This window comes from Lutjanus erythropterus, chromosome 5 (genome assembly GCF_056507025.1).
Source record: "Lutjanus erythropterus isolate fLutEry1 chromosome 5, fLutEry1.hap2, whole genome shotgun sequence".
In the NCBI taxonomy this organism is placed as follows: domain Eukaryota; kingdom Metazoa; phylum Chordata; class Actinopteri; order Lutjaniformes; family Lutjanidae; genus Lutjanus; species Lutjanus erythropterus.
The window spans coordinates 36,061,372-36,079,254 of record NC_139321.1 but is presented as its reverse complement, the minus strand read 5'-3'; the positions used below and the strand labels follow the sequence as shown (position 1 = coordinate 36,079,254).

The window sequence follows — 17,883 nt, the reverse complement described above, 5'->3', positions numbered from 1 at the left end:
TTTTCATGTTTCTCTCTGTATAATACTCCCACATGGATCCACAAACATCATTATTTTCTCTCTGACAACATGAAGATGTAGATGTTACATTGGATCCCCTTTTACTGAGTACAGTTTTACCAACAGGAGCCATGAGTTGTTAAACAGAATGCTATCTCAGGAGAAAGAGAAGCTGTGTTATCTGATTTCTTTCACATCTGCCACATTAAAGGAATAGTATGACATTTGTTTTCTGGTGAGGGTTTGATAAGAAACCACTTTTCTAGCTAGTGGAAAACAGAATCCACCTACCAACACCTCAAATCTCTCTAATTAACATTTAACAAGTTTGTTCACTCCACATAAAAACATTAAGAATATAAATAACAATTCGCTAGTTCAGAATAGGCTATGTGCCAGACTCTTTCTTGGCTGCTAGCAGGAACTACATGTAGTCTCCCCTTGTTGCCTGGCAACTACTTAATTAGTGAGTTTTACAGGTGGTGGTAGGCAGATTTTGTTATCTTCAGAATTAGCCAGGCTAAGCTAAGCTAACCTGCTGCTGGCTGTGCCATCAAATTTAAAGCTACCATTAAAAAAAAGTCAATATCAGTGTAAAAAAGGCTCACTTGACCTGATTTTAAAGAGAATCTGACCCAGTGGCAGGCACTAAGCATAATTACCTGCTTGCGGATAGTCTCATTTGCTTATGTAGGACATACAGGTGTATCAGTATAGAACTGAGACATGTTCATAACCCTTTAAAAACTCCTTCTAGTAGCTTTAATGGACACATTGTTTTCTTGTCCAAAACAACTGACTATTCCTTTAAGTGTTTTAGGGTTAGTACCCAAAGTAACTTCAACAAAAGCTGCTAAATCTCTAAACCAGTGCCAACATTTGTGTGTTATTTCTGCAAAATGAGCAAAATACATGCAGAAAAAAAAAGCAAAATACAACATACTGACTGATTTCTTTGTTCACTATTCACTCCTTGTGGGTGAGCTTTCTTATCTGTGTTAATGTGTTGCTGAAATTCTGAATCTTTTTAAATAAGATAAATAATTTAGAAAGGAACTTTTCAAGTCTACAAGCCAAAATGGAGGCTTTTATTATTCTATCAACCAAATAACAGAACACTATAGAATATCAGAAAGGCACTTCCTAATGAGATGTGATATGTTTTAATTATTCCTCTTCTTTAATGTTGAAAAAGTCATCTTAATTCATTTTATTTTTTCCCTGTACCTTTCACTCATAAGTAACCTACATGCAGTCTTGTGTGGCTCAGTGGGTCAGACATCGCACTGCCCAAGGCTAAGTATTTGTATCCCCAGGGTGTACCTATAGTAAAACCACAAGTGCTTGGATGAAAGCGTCCCTGACATCATACGCAGAAGACTTTGTGGGTCGTTGTCCTTGATTCCAGTTAAATATACCTCCGGCAAATGTTGAAAAGTATGTGGGTAACCTGACGTTGTTAAGTAGGAATAATTATGCAGAAGCTTGCTCTAAATGTACACACTTTTGGGTTTTGGGGGTGGTGGTGGGAGGCGGGGGGACCACTGCTATATAGTATGACAGCAATGGGTGTTTTAATACATCTGCCTTACAGGTGTTCTGCTACATGAACAACAACAACGACCAGGTAAAGACCACAGACAGGACGAAAATTAGGTGCCTTTTACAGTAATGACTTAGGGTTTATTACTGTTGGATTACTGTATCACTTGCACACTTTTTAATCTGACAAAATACACAGAATATAACACAAGAACAAGAATTTTAACAGCTTTTGACCTGTTATTCAAGGAAAATACCCGCACTTATGGGCATATGTGTTATGGCTATGAAATAAGCAGTGGTGGAAGTAATTTATTACAAATACTCAAATTACTGTAATTAAGTAGTTTTTTGGGGGTACTTGTACTTTTATGAGTAGATTTTAAAGTCTGTACTTTTACTTGTACTTAAGCATTCATTATGCTATGTAATCTACTTAGTTACTTTTAAAATTATAGTTGAGTACTGAGTACAATTTGAATTGATATCCAGACCTTTTATCTGCATTTTTGTAGCCAGTAAAGTGATTTGGTAGCAAAAAAGCCAATGAGATCCAGGACATATGGACAAAAAACACAACAAAACAAAAAAAGTATGTTAATGACCGATCTTTAATTCTACCTTTGTTTTGTCTGCTGGAGACATTTGCTGAATAAGGAAATAAAAACTTGAAATGAGAGAAAAAAAGACAAAAAAAAATCAAAATGAGGGAATACAACCACTTGTTTTGTATCAAATCAATTATTAATGATTAATTGATTATTAGTGTTTTAACTATTGGTAAAGCAAAATTTAGAGCCCTAGTCTGGAGAGGTGATGGTGACATCATTGGTTAAAAGTAACTAATACTCTGAGTAGTTTTTTTGAAGAATACTTTGTACTTGTACTTAAGTATTTTTATATTTTACACTAGTACTAAGTAATGTAATAGTACTTGTACTTGAGTACAGATTTTCAGTACTCTTTCCACCACTGGAAATAAGTTACATAACTATAGTCTATATATTTCTTAAAAAGATAAATTATTAGATTGATCATGAAGACTGAACAGTTTTGATAATCATCAAATGTAAATGTATTAGTAATTTAGCTTCTTAAATCATAAAGCCCTTTGTCTGATTCATTTGTTTTCAGACAACAAACAAATCGCAGTCCTTTTGGAAGCAGACCAAGACCCACATTTTTCAAGCGGTTGCTGTCTGGTGGTTTGGTTCATACCAGGGTGAGTCTCAAAAATTAAACATGGACAATCGGAATGAGGTGAATACGGTCTTGAGGTGGTTTTATTGATCTATCAGGACAAGCTGGGGAGCTCTACTGCGGTGAGGTGTAGACCCACACAGAGTAGCTCGCAAGCTACCATAATGGGCAGGAAAACTGTCTGTGGTGTGTGGCAACAGCCTAATCCAGTGACAGAACTATTTACCTCGGTGGAGCCGAAAAATGTTGCCGTCTTACCGAATATCATCACGACTGTGACTCAGCCGTAGATAATCAGGTCTCCCTCTCATGTGATATTGCTTTATTTTATCTAAGCATTATCAGTGGCTGTCATAGCAGGAGGTTACCTGAAGAATGAGATCCTAAAGCTTACAGAGTCAACAGACTTCATGTACCCTGCCAAGGATACAGTGAATGACACGCAGTATCCACTTGACCACACACATCCTCCATTAGAGAAAGGTCACATGGGCTCTTACCTTTGTAGAAGCACTCCTCACTGTGCATGATGGTAATCCTGTGTCCTCTGAGACAGGAGGCCCGGTGGAGCTCACAATGGTTCTGGTACAGCTTGCCATCTGAACCGCACACGGGTTTATAGTGAGGTTTGCAGTGATCCAAGCACTTACACTCCCCCTGACCGGTCTCATGGTCGACCACACAGTGACGCCCCAAACCACAATACTTGTGTTCACATGGACCTGGATAGGCATTGTGGCCCATAAAACCTGCAAAAAAACACACAAGAAAAAAAAAGAGTTACATTTTTGTCCAGAACAGGCGACCTGTATCTGCCAAAACTGATAGACAGCCCTTGTTAAAAGATGGATCTCATTTAGGCCGTTTCCATCCCCTCAACCCCTCAGGGAATCCCCTTCGATAGTGGATGGTGTTTTTCTCAACTCGCAAAGTGACAGTCAAATCCATAAATTATGCAAGTGAAGTTCACTACAAAGCACCCAGAGAGGGAATGATTTAAAAAAGTCTGTTCACTTCAAAACACAAATATCATAGAAAATGTAATGCACAGCAAAACATCTCCCGTTATGTCATTTAGTATTTGCATGCACAAAGGTACAACCGCAAAGATGAAATATAAATGTAAGTACATTTGAATCCAATCATTTTAAATTAACTAGCAGAGAGAAACATTTTCTGTCTATATAAGCATGTGTAACTGTTATGTAGTCTCACATCTGAGGCTGTCTCAATTCAGGCTAAATCCCATTCCGAGCAGTAAATCCTTGCCATATCTACTCCACCCCACGCTGAGGCTTTGATATTTTAAGGACTATTCCAAAATACTTGGCAGTGAGGGAGTGCACATTTAAAACTGTGACAACAGGTGTGCAACGGTAGCACACATGCCAAAAAAAAAAAAAAAAAAACACAGAAGAAACATTTTAAAAATTCTCTGTTGGAACATTGTCTAAAACAATATAACCTTTTTACATTTTCATGGTGAGTTTAGGTTTCATGGATTGTGTAGTAAAATTAAAATAAGAAAAGGGCAATATATCACAAAGGGCCGCAACTAACGATTTTCATTATCCATCAATTATGGCTGCAACAATTAATCAGTTATGAATCAATTGTCCAATTAATCACAAGGTGTTTTAATAACTGATTCCTCGGTTTAAGTAATTTTCAAAGAAAAAAACCCTCAAAATTCTGATTTCATTTTCATAAATGGGAGTATTTTCTGGTTTCTTTACCCCTCTATGTTAGTAAACTGAATATCTTCAGGTTGTGCCTGAACCAGACATTTGAACACGTCATCTTGGGCTTTGTGAAAACACTGATAAACATTTTCACCATTTCTGTCATTTTACAGACCAAACAATTAATTAATCAAGAAAATAACCAACATGTTAATAGACAATAAAAATGAGCGTTAGTTGCAGTCTATTATTGATCTGCAGATTATTTTATTGATTTGTTGATTAACAATGTGGTCTATAAAACATCAGAAAACTGAACAAAATGCACTTTAAATTATTATCGAATACAAGGTAACATCATTAAATGTCTTGTTTTTTATCATTTTTGGTGTTTTTGCTTGAAGAAATACTTTTCTATTACTACAATTTTCTTTTTATTGACTAATTAACTGACTTATCTTTGCAGAATGTAAGTTTTATAAACACAGCACTTTTCTCTCCAATTTTCCACGAGCTGAAGTAACTTCCTCTGAGTTCCTCTGTCCACCCAAAAGGTTTCTTTCTCAAAAATTTTGCTCACAAATCTGTTAAAATCCTTGTAAGTGAGCACTTCTCATTTTCCAAGATAATCCATCCCATCTGACAGGTGTGGTAAAGCAAGATACCCAATAAAGCAGCATGCGAAGTGCGCAGGTTATGTCTTGGGGTGGTCATGACCAAAGGTCGCTCTAAAATGTGCGGTTTTATCTTAAAAAAGGCTGTCAGGCACTGAACTATGGATTTCATACATCTTTGGCAACAGATATGTTTGTTTTTAGGGGACTGATACAGCCAGTGTCTGTTGTGACCCCCACCTTGTTTACTTTGACAGTCAGAATTATTATTAGTCATGCATGAATGTAAAACAGTATTTTATCCTTGTTGTTGGTTGAAGTGAAGCTCATTTTGAACCATTTTATATAAATAAGTGCAGCTAATGATTGTTTTAATTGTGGATTAATCTGCTGATTATTTTCTCCTTTGATCGATTGTTTGGTTTGTAAAAATTCTAAAAAGACAGAGAAATGTTGTCACAGTTACCAAGAGTCCCAACTGACACCTTCACAATGCTTGTTTTGTCCAATCAATAATACAAGCCTCAACATAAATATAAATTAAAATATTACAGTAATTAAAAAGAAAAACAGCATATCCTCAAATCTGTACAGCACCCTTGAAATGTTTTTTCATGAGAATGACTATTATTAAAATAGTTGCCAATTAAAAATGTGGAGGGATTGAAATGAAAATTTGAAGCTAAATTAAATGTTTGAGAAGTGTCCTTGAAGAAGACAGCCTTTTTCAGGAGTACAGGTCTACAGCAGACCCTGAACTCTGACCACTGCGTGGAGGAGGCGAGAAAAGGAGAATCTCTCTATGGAGATTAGAGGAGTAGCAGGAAAAAAAGGCAGAGCCAATCGCTGCAGCTTATACGCCATTTCAGCAGCGGTTTGGAGGTGAAGAAATACTACAAATTCAAAGAAACTGTGACATACTACTCAACTATGAGGATGACTTCAATTACAAAAGGTTTCATGAGAACAAGATTTTCCTCTAAGTAACGATCAGTGTGATTTTCACTGAGGACAGGATTCTGTTGTGGTCTGCCTTCTCAACCTACATGAAGACTAAAACGTCTTGACAGGCCACAGATCAGTCTGTACACCAGCCCATGAACCACATCAAATGTACTGGCTTCTTAACAGCAGCTTGCTCACTCCTAGATTGCCCTTTGGAATAGTCCTCCAGGGGTGGAGGGGTATGATGAGCAGAGAAAAAAAAGAAAAGAAAACTTCATAACCATCAGAGCGAATGTTTCTCAAGGCTGCACTGTTACATAAAGTTATGAGCGTAAGGGAGTGCTGGCTTTGACTACGGAAAAAATGATTACAGGTTTGTCTACCACTTATTCTATTTGTGAAAAGGTCAATGTATTCAGAAGATTTTCTGTTCATTAAAAAACTGCCAAAGAAATACAATTACATTTTTTTAAAAAAGTCTTTTTTATCAGATGGCAAGCAGAGCATTTTCAATGGTTGCAATGACACCGAAAATATTCAAACACACATACTCACATAGAGACAACTACCCACTCCATCCAGTTCAAACACAACAGACTCTGCAGCACCACATTCAACAGACTCATGAATTCTTCTTTAATCAACACAATATCACTCAAATAACTCACCTAATACATGTGAACTAAGGGACATGTTTCATTTCATGGAAGGATTATAAAGAAGAGACAAGAAAAAGACAATGGTTTGTAGAGCTGGAACAATTAGTCAATTAATTGAATTGTAAATAGAAAACAAACTGGTTGTCAGCTATTTTGATAATCAATTAATCATCAGTCATTTTTCAAGCACAACTGGTTTCACCTTCTTTAATGTTATGATTTGCTGCTTTTCTTTGTGAGTTTTGGACTGTTGGTCAGAGAAAAAGATGTCCTTATGGGCTCTGGGAAATTGTGACCATTTCTGACAGTTTCTTTTTTTAAAACATTTTACAGACTAAACAATTTACCATTAAAATACTCCACGGTGAAAATGAGATCAGAGTGTCATATGTTTGGCCTGAAGTGTTGCGGCTTCTTGTGCATGCAAGATAACCTGTGCGATTTTTTTTTTTAATTTTGTGGATCCATGTGTTACCTCAGATTTGCATCAGGGATGTTAATGATTAATTATCAATTTAACCCATTAATAATGAATCAACCAACAACGTATGTTGTGTTTACCAGTTATTGCGCCCCATGTGATGTTTTGTTTGACTGCGCCATTTGTTGAGTAAGGACAGGCGAACAAGGGCAGCTGTTGTGAGCAAGAACCTTGTCGTTTTATTATTCTGTTCATCTAAAGAGACAGTTCATCCCAAAATCAAGAATATATTTTTCCTCTTACCTGTAGTGCTATTCATCCATCTACATTGTTTTGGTGTGAGTTGCTGAGTTTCTGAGATTCCAGTTGTAAAGGCATCCGCCTTTTCTTGAGTGGACAAGTTGCACAGAAGACATTTTACATGTCAGAGCAGGAAAGTCACAGGTGTATTAATGATAGCTGCGTTCCACTTAGGGGAGGTCCTGTTATTGTGCATGCTGGTTCACTGCACTTAAACTGGGACACTTAATGGAACTGAGCCATTGTTACTGTTCAGTCCACCTGTGTTTTTCCTGCTGTGACAAGCCAAAATTTCTGCTGTGTGAAACCAAACCATATAATGGGACTAGATGGTTCTCAGCTTGTGGTGCCCAAAGTGCCAAAACAATACAATACAATCTTCAATCCACAGATCTTGTTGTGAGCAGTTTTGTGTAGGAACTACTTTCTTTCTAAGGTATAATTTACCAAAACTACTTCCTTTCTACTAGAAAGAAAATAGTTCCCACATGAAACTGCTCACAACGAGATCTGTGAATTATCTTGAGTGATCAGGTCATGATTTCTGGAAAGACATGACCTGCTGTTCAAACTTATTTTTTTGGCGAGTGAAGCACCATAAGTGAGTGCCTGTCTCTTTGAACGGTTCCTGTGTCATAAATTTATGTTTAATATCACTAATGCACTGCTAAAATTGTGTAAATAAAACTTATTAATGAATACATAACATAACATTTAACCATATCTAGAGTTGGGCTTACATTAATCAAATGGCCCGAAACAAATGATGATGTTGCTCTGTTTATAGTCGATGTTTATGTTTATCCTCAACCCTAAACATTACCCTTCCTTAACAATAAGTTGGATTGCTCACCCAGACCTACCCATTACCTAAATTTTGTGTTACTGTCACATGATCCTTCCGACAACTTGTCAGTGAGCCACTGTAACCCTGGCTTTGAGCATCTATGTTCATATAAATCAAATTTCCCAGCACATTTTGGAGGAAACATAAAGATAGTTATGAGATAATGCTCTCTGTCTGTGTAAAGAAGGAATTAATACGTCTGCTAGAAGTTCACTTCACTGCAAGGTATTCATACTGAAAATAAATGTAGATGTTACCTTTTTTTAAAATGTATTTTCTTTCCCTTATCCACTTCTGAAACCTAAGGCAAGATTATCATTTTTATGGTTATGTTTGAGCAACTCAAAGCATGTTATAGCTGGGGAATGATTGTGGTCATTGTTAAATATTGATCAAGTCAATCCTGGCATAAAGCATGAGATGGGATGAGAACCCTAGTCTCTGATATTCAAATCACGTACTTTCTACACACAGCCATCCACACTGAACTCCTTCTTCTCTGCCAAACAATCTCACAATACATGTATGGGAACAAAATGTTGCCAGACAACTTTCCTCCAAAACGTATTAGCAATGCAAATCAGTTGCACATGATCACAATTCGTGCGCTGCATTTCTTTGAGATAACAGTGCCTGAATGAACTGTAAAATGGTCGTGGAAACAAAGAAAAACAACCTAACTGAGGAGCAAACACACGGGCATCCACTAACTTTACTCTCACATTGCACACAATTTGTTTTTCACTACTGACCAATAAATATTGACTAGAGAGTGGTGCCTCAGTGCATTAATTACAATCTATGATGCATTTGGCTTTGAGCAGAATGGTCTCCTGATATATAAACTCGCATGAAAGGCAAGATAAACACCCAGTGTTCACAGACACACCTAAGCAAATGGTTACAGCAATGCATTAGGAAAGTGGCTTTGCTTCTTAGGTCAAATGAATTACACAATGTGAGGTTAATATCACTGTCTGCCTTAAAAACTAAGCAGTCACTTTTGCACAATTTATTTCTACAGATTTTTGTATGATCCTGTAACCAGCTAGAAACCACATTAATGCAGTTTTTTGTTTTTTAAGTAGAAGTTGATACATACACCTGGTATTAAAATAGGATCTGTATCCAGATTGTAGTGCAGCGTTTACACCACTTACTTCAGATGTGGTGTAGCAGATCTGATCACATTCCTATCACCTAGCATTTAACATGCTTTTTGAATAACACATCTCATCATACAAAAAAGAAGACAGAACTAGGTGCTTTCAATTAAAACATGCTGATGAATATCTGAGCTTAGTTTTAGCGGCTGGACGACAGGGTAAACAAAATGATTTCAAGTGTTAAGCCTCATTCACATCCCTAACATCTCCCCACACAGTCCTGCATTATCCTCCAGCCGTCACAGAGGATTTAGACGAGATACAAGTGTGTACACTGTGACCTGATTGGAGCCAGTCAATTTGCTAGTTTATTAAATCCCCGCGGTGCCCTGGCATAATGATTATTTAGTGAATTTGTGTCGCACAGCCAGGCATCCTCTGCCACCAGCAGGGTCAGCGAAGGGCGCAGTCATTTGTTATCAGTATGCACACCCAACAGTCTGGTCATCAGCTGACATCAGAGACAAATGAGGGATTGTGCAGAGCCATTCATTTATTGACGAACTCTTACTTTTTCAGAGTATGGACAGAAATGCGTGATGCTCAGTGTTCAATGTGAACCTGAGGGTTGTTATGAGCATTTTGAACCATAACTTGTAAACACCTATAGGAGTATAGATCATGGTATGGGTGGAGGCAGTGTAATTCAGTGTATTGCTCAAGGACGTTTCAACGTGGCAGGATAACACAGAACAATATGTTATAGTACAGTTTGGTGAGTTCTAATACAAAAGCATCACAGTATATGAGAAATAATGATGTAGGATGTGATGACAGTTATGTAGTTTTGCTACATACAAGAGACATTTATTTTACTCATTAAAGGACCAGTGTGAAGGATTTAGTGGCAGCCAGGGGTGAGCCTGCAGATTGCAAACTCTCCGTCTCACTCTCTGCTTCCAAGCATGTAGGAGAACCTAGAGTGGCTGCAAAAACTGTATCCAGAGCCAGTGTTTGGTAGGGCCGGGACAATACACTCATCTGATGATTCATTACTGTGACAATACTTCATGATAGTACTACTACTGCATCACTACTCACTACCACGTGACTCTTTAGTATTGCAATTTGATAATATGATTTATTGCGATTTCTGTTTGCTTTTTTAACATGAGATGATGTGAATGAGAATGAATGAGATGAAGTCAGCAGTTTCCACAGAAGAGAGGAAATATATGCTCCTAAATATGAGCACATGTCATTTTATTTTAAGCAGGAGACATCAAATTGATCAGTTTGTTAAGATATTAATTAAGTGTTAGCATCAAGCTAACAAAATATGTGCTATCTAATTATGTGAAGAACAAAATGATTAAGTAATCCAATCTACAGGAACAAAAAAAGACAATTCTGGGCAGCTGTAGAATCATGGTGGTGCAACATGGCACCCCCACTTTCCATATATATAAAATGCTCATTCTTAGGTAGAAAAACACAACAATTTTATATTTTCAGGTTATGAAAACATAGTTATGAATATTATATTCAATTTCTGCCATTTTCTCTTAGTAGAGCCCCGTAAATCTTACACGACCTTTAAGAAACAGGAAACTGTTAGTAAAGTTAGTAGAAACAATTGTTTTGGGCATTAGGATATATTTATCTTGCTTTTACATGAGGTTATTATTAGTTAATTTATTTATTTATTGAGATATTAAAATAATAGTATACATCACATTACGGAATGTTCAAATATAATGTTGACATTCAAACAAATGGTTATATTTACTGACACGCTAACTGCTTTAGCCAGTAATCAAAATATTGACAACCTGCAGAAAAGTCACGCTTGACAATGTTTTGACATGAGTGATGGCAGTTAGCATGAAGTTCACGCGACTGTCGACAGCTGCTTGAGCAAACGTTTGCTTCACAGACTGAACAGATGAGCTGATTCATAAAACTTCAAATACCAGAGGTTCCAGAGTATTTAAGGTGATAAGCTTAAATATTTAAACAGGTTGGGAAATTCCAACAACTCCGTTCACCAGCTGTCTGTCAAACTTGAGATACTTGACAACTTGATACTTGACAGCTACAACATTGAGGACAGGAAACCACATAGATGATGTAAAAAAAAAAAAGACTTGCTGACTTCATGACTAAAGTCATATAAAAATAGGATGATATAAAAACCTGCATTATTGCAGATCCTTAATTCAACATTTACACAACTACAGCAAATCTTGCAAATCTATAATCCTGTTTGAGGACTCAAGCTCTGAAATAAGAAATCAGGGTGTGTAGAACAGCTTTAGATGCACAAAAAATTAGTCTAAATTGTCTCATTAAAAACAAAGCAGGCAGAAAATGTTAACCTTTAGTCAGAGCGTGTAGGCAACACCAAGGTCCTGACATATGTGACTTGAGCGAGTTTCATTTGAAGGGCATCATCCTTTGCTGCATGCATAATGAGGTGAACACTGTGTAAAAGGATAGCAGATGCACTTGGACATGGTCGACATGATCAGATTGTCATCGCAGATGGATCAAAGGCTCGCTATCACAGAAAAAGACATGCCTGAGAAAAAAAAACAGAGCAAAGTAATGGAAACCGCCCTCCACAAATGTGAAACAACCTGCTCTCTTTGTAAAACCATTCAAGCTGCCGTCTGACATCTCTGCTGTTCAGGCTGAATCTAAATGCTCACAGCCACTTAAGCATCATGTCCAAATGTTTCAAGCACATTCACTCTTGGACATGCATCTCTTTTCAGAAAGCTATACCGCATCCTCTATTTCCAGCATGATTTTTTTCCTCTCTTCCTAAACTAAAAATGTTCGTTTGGTATCCATCTGATGTTTTCCATTACAGCAGCTCAGAGTCCTGAGGGAGAGAACACAGCGTGGTAAACAACAGTCACAGGCTCAAAGCTCACTCGGTGCAACGAGTTAAGCTGGCCCACAAGGCCCATGCACAAAAACAAGGGGATGCAAATCAGAATAACCTACTACTAAAACAACGCTAAAACTTTACATGGCGCATAAACAATGTCACATTCCCTCACACCAGCTGACACTTCACCCGATTAAATCCTTTGAAATTCTCAGTAGACGTCGAAGAGGTACAGTACAGGGCTGTGTGTGTGTGGAGAGATGCTAAAACTGGGATACACAACAGCAGCAACAGCAGGTATGTGTATTTTTAGCCGACCTGTTGTCATGCAAACAAAAAGTTTAATGTATTCATGGCTAAAGATCTGACGTCATTTAATCTGACATCATGCAGGGTTTTCTCCCGCAATGCCTGAATTAAACCGCGACTATTAGCACTGTGTCAGGAACAGCACGTCCCGGAATGTCACCAAATTCTCAAAAATAAATGATTTCTGTCATATTTATGGAGAATGCAATCTAATAGCCCGAAGCAGGATTCGTTTTTCAGCCAGCTTGAGTTGCAGGCATGCACAACCCTGTAGATTTCATTTTAGACTTGCAATGGAGGGAACAAGGAGAGGTTTGGTTTTGCTTACAGAAACTTGGGTCATCATGATACCAGAATTTTAACTTTGATACAATGCAAATATAAGAAAACAAAACAATACTTCATTTTATACCTCTTTTAATAATTTAGCGACTTGTGCAGAAAGTCACAGAACGCTGTCTGGTTTTGCTGCTGCAAGCCAAATTTCAGGCAGGACAATAAAGACTGAACTGAGGTCATGAATGAGAACTTAGATTATTTTTTTTAAAGCTTTAATACTTTGAATACAAAGAAATGTTAGTATTGTGTTGTTTTACTGAAAAAGTATCGAAATTTCGACACTTTTGACAGCCTTACGGGAAACTTAAAAAAAACTTGTAAACAGAGGTGTTGACTCCAGTCACAGATTTGTTTACTTCAGCTTGACAAAATAAAAAGACTTGCAAGTCAGCTCGGACTTGAACACCAAGGACTTGTGATTTCACCTGAACTTGAGGCAAAGTCGGTTATTTAAAAAGTGTGCGATGAATCAATTTCTCTTGATTTCCTAAATCAGTTAACGTTAAAACTACACTTAATTCCCCAACTCGTCTTTGTTTGAACCAGTCAAACAGAAATCAAGTTTCTGGAGAGAACCATGAAGAACCTTGATTAGTTAGTTACTGATCTCAATATGGGAAAAAAAAAATTATAACAAAGATGATTTCATTCACATACAAAAAACTATGCAATGGAAGTCAGAAAACGAACAGAATGTAAAAAGTGCAGGTCGAAAATTACAGACAGAGACGAAACAACTTTCAATTTTGTTTGACATTTGGAGTCGAGGCTGGAGGTGTGCCGCGTTGTATCACTCACAATATAACCTGACAGTTTTTTTCATGATAAATAAATCATGTTGTGATGATGGCAATATTACGGTGGAGGAGGCTGCTTCAAAAAGGGAAGCGACTCCAGCAGTATGGAAGTGGTTTGGTTACAAAAGATCAGATGTACAATAAACATCAGTAATATGTAAGAACTGCAAGAAGACGTAAGCAGAAGCCTCTTGTCGAGTACAAGGAGGGCCAAGTAGACTGCAAGGAAAACTATTTTGAGTCCTGACACAAAAGTATTTTTCAGTATTTTGTATTATCATTAAGACTATTGTTATTGCAGAATATTCCAAAAATATTGTGATATTAGTTCAGGGCCAGATCGCCCTCCTCTGGCTGAGGCTTTGTTGTTAAGATGACTTGAGATTTTAGAGTGCATTGCAACTCGTTTAGGACTCAAAATTCAAAGTGTAGGACTTGGGACTTGACTCTGGACTTGTGTGCAAAGACTCGAGATTTACTTGTGACTTGCAAAACAATAACCTGATCTGACCTTTTCCTGTAACCATTACCCAGCATACGCTGAATAAGATGATAACTCTCTATATATAATAGATTTGTTACATGAAAATACAGCAAATTATATAAACTGAGGTTAAAACCCAAGTCTCTGTGCTCCATACTGTTATGTTATTGAGAAAAATGTAACTTTAATTCATTTAAAAACGTCAAAAATAATCCATTCTCTTTTGTTTGGCTGTGTATTATCCTTGGGCTAACAATTCAGTGTTGTGAACAAAAAGAACAGCAGTGCTGAAGGAGGCTCTCTGTGAGCAGAATTAAGGCGGAAGTTGTGTTTTTGACTTTGAGAGGCTACTTGATATTTCACTCAAAATCTGCAGCATTTAAATCTTATAGCTCCCGTGTCAAAAGGAAAGTTTGTACAGCCGAAGTTTTTCCATGTATACAAGCATAAATATGTGTAATTATCACTTTCATAACTAAGCTGTCAATTTAGAAAGCTCCCGTTTTGAAATATGGAGATATATGCAGTAACTTTCCCCGGAAGTATTCTTGGCAAAGTTCATCATTTGGCTAACAACTGTTGTCTGGTGGTAATGAGTGTCAGAAAGGCAGTCAGTTGTAGCTTAGTTATCGTCAGCGTTACGCATGTCAAGTCAAAGACTCATTGCTGTCTGCCCCTCAAGTGTCCACCTGCTCAAAGACCTGTATCCATCAGCAACATTACGGAGGTGTTGTGTTATCACTTTGCTGAAATGCGTCTTCCTCTCCTTTCCCCCACCGTATGCTAATTGCAGCACTGTGACAACACTTTTACTCCTGGTGGCATAAACAACTCGTGAACATTTTATGAGAAGCTATTTGAGGCATAAGAGCTTTTTCAGCCCCTTGGAGCCGAATAACCCACTATGTTTAAAACATTGATGACTTCCCTTCCACCTCGATGAGTCTATTCCATAGTGCTGCCCCCGAAATGCCAAGCACAAGTTCATCACGCCGTGTCTTAGATCTGGTAGGTTCACACTGTTTTGGTCAATAATAACTCAGTTTTAGGGATGAAACAAGACTACCAGTCTGAAAATGCATACCATGCATTTTATTAGTTCTATTTTATAAAAAGACTGCTTCTGCTGTATTGTTTTTGTTTTGCAATTTGTACATACATAACTCAAGCATTCATTGATGAAGACAATTCATGTTTTGCACATGCTTAAATCGTGGGTGGTTCATTTAATTTTATTTTATTAAAGACGGAAAGCAGAAGCACTTTATGTTAGTAAAGTAGGATTATTATTAAAAGTAGGATTACAAATTTTTTGTATTTCCTTATTTTTTTTTCTTCTTTTGCCTTATTTTCATTGTTGTTGTTCCTCATTTTTTTCATTCTAAGTTTAAGCATCCTTATTCAACAGACATCAAATAAGGCACAATTGCCCAGTTTCTTTGCTATTGATTAATACATTTTGAAATGATTTAGTTCTTAATGACGATTAATCAAATAATGTTTAATCAATAACATCCCTAACTAAAAGGCGAAGACAGAAAATGTTGTACAGGTGAGATTTTGTTTGTTAAATATTATCATGGACTTTTTTTTTAGGTATAATCATAGCGTGAGCTGTTGTTATCTTTACATCCTTGCTCAGCAGGTAACTTTTATTACAGCAGGGTCAATATTTTAGTATAGGTGGACCATTTTGCTTTTAATTTGTGAGGTCCTGCCATTTTTGTTGTGTTTAAAGCAATCTGTCTGCGAGCGGAGGACAAATCCTTGGTATTGTTAATAAAGGAGCAGGCCTCTTCTTTTTTAATGAAAGCTGAGCTCTGTAACCTGCTGATCTGAAACCTTGCCAGCCTTACTCTGCATTTCTGCTTTCTAACTATAAAAAATGTAGCACTCATGGTGAAGAGACAGCATTTGCATCTGCGGTTTGGACATTTACCTCTTATACGAGATGACTGAACAGTGAAATGCAATTTACTCTTTAACGGTAAAAGCAGGCCACCGTGAAAAGTGCAAGGGTCAAAGCCAAAACATGCTGACAGGAGTAGCAGTTAAAAAAAAATACTCCTGTGTGCCTTTAATTATCACATACAATAGAGTGGTGCTGGATAAAGAAATACAGCAAAGGGGAAATGTATTACATTTAAACAAGACAGGAACATTTTCAGTGCAGGTATTGGAGGCAGATATGGGATAGAGAGGTGTTTACTGCTGAACATCCATCTCTCTGTAAGCACAACTGACAACACATGAATAGAACAACAACCAAATCAAGTCCAATTTGTCCATAAAACGCTGTCAAACACATTCATCACAAGCCACTTTGCAGAGCACAAAGGACGTAGTGTAAATACAAATTAAAACTATATGAATAAACTGTATGTGGAATATTCCACAGCTTGTCAACGCTTCACAAAGATATACAGGGCCTATTAAAAATATCTCCTCCCACAATGGACTTTTTTAAAAAAAAATATATTTTATTGTTTTACAACTTTGAATCACGGTGGATTAATTAGGCTCCTTTGACACTGATCCACATGGAAATGAATGAAAACATCAAATCTTTGTTTTCCCCCACAAGGTTTTGAATTTATGCAGGAAATAAGGTCTGTTATTTATGTAAACACTTTGTTCTAGGACATAAATTACACCCATTAATCTGCCAACTGAGATTTCTGATGCAGGATAATGTTAATTTTCTATTTATACTAATTGCATGTGTGGTTCAAACACACTGAAAATGTTGATTTGTGGAGATTATCCTGTTGAACAAGGTGTGTGTGTGTGTGTGTGTGTGTGTGTGTGTGTGTGTGTAGTCCATACTATAAAGATTATTTTGTACAGTATCTGACCTAACCCTAACCTTCCCTGTGTTAAGGTCACATGACGACAAATGAGTAGAGCTGCAACAATCAATTAATGAATTATTAATCAACTATTAAATTCATCAACTATTTTGCTAATTAATGTATCATTTAGAGCCAATTTCTCTGCCTTCAGCCTCTCAAATTAGAATATTTGTTGGTTTCTTTATTCCTCTGTGACAGTTTTTATGGACAAAGCAAGACATTTGAGGACATAAACTTGGAACCTTGGTAAAACAGTGATCATAATTTTTCACAATTTTCTGACATTTTATGGACTGTTAGTTGCAGACCTACAACTGAAACTACTGCACCAGCCAACTTTGGTTCAAGTCACTGAGAAAGAAAGCTAGAAATTGTTGGAAGCTCAGAAGAAAAGCTACTATAGTAAATAGACTTCACAGTAAGTTAACATTATTTTGTCAAACATGCAGTTTGTTTTGCCAAAATGTGATTTTAACCAGATCAAATTGGAAAATGAGCACTAATCAGTAATTAACCATATATCAAGTAAATAAATCCAGAAAGCGCTGGTTAGGATCAGGTTCCTGGTGAACAAAAAAGTACCAGATTTTTGTGGGATTCCACCAGACGCCCGGCAGCACGTTTCAAAAGTGCAGCTTAAAATATGCACCTACTCTATTTTTGATGGAAACCACGTCAAACTGCACAGAGCAGATCTAGCTGGGCAGGAAGTGAGACACATTAACGGCATAGAGCACCTGATCAGTTTTCAAAATAAAACAACCTGTGTAGAGTCCTGATTGTAAAAAGAGACAAACAAAGAATCCATTTAACTACACGGCCTACTTAATCAATCAAGATTATCCTGAGGCAAACAAATGTGTTTATAATGAAAGCTAAGTTAGATTAAG

General features: G+C 37.0%; 1 protein-coding gene across 1 annotated transcript in view; it reads right to left on the bottom strand.

The window, feature by feature from the left end:
* Positions 1-17,883, bottom strand: part of fstl5 (follistatin-like 5) — a 260,880-nt gene that overhangs the window by 167,907 nt on the left and 75,090 nt on the right. Inside the window, exon 4 of the mRNA XM_084719758.1 lies at positions 3,243-3,491. Coding sequence (XP_084575884.1) covers positions 3,243-3,491 — 249 coding nt within the window. The remainder of the gene's footprint in view (positions 1-3,242; positions 3,492-17,883) is intronic.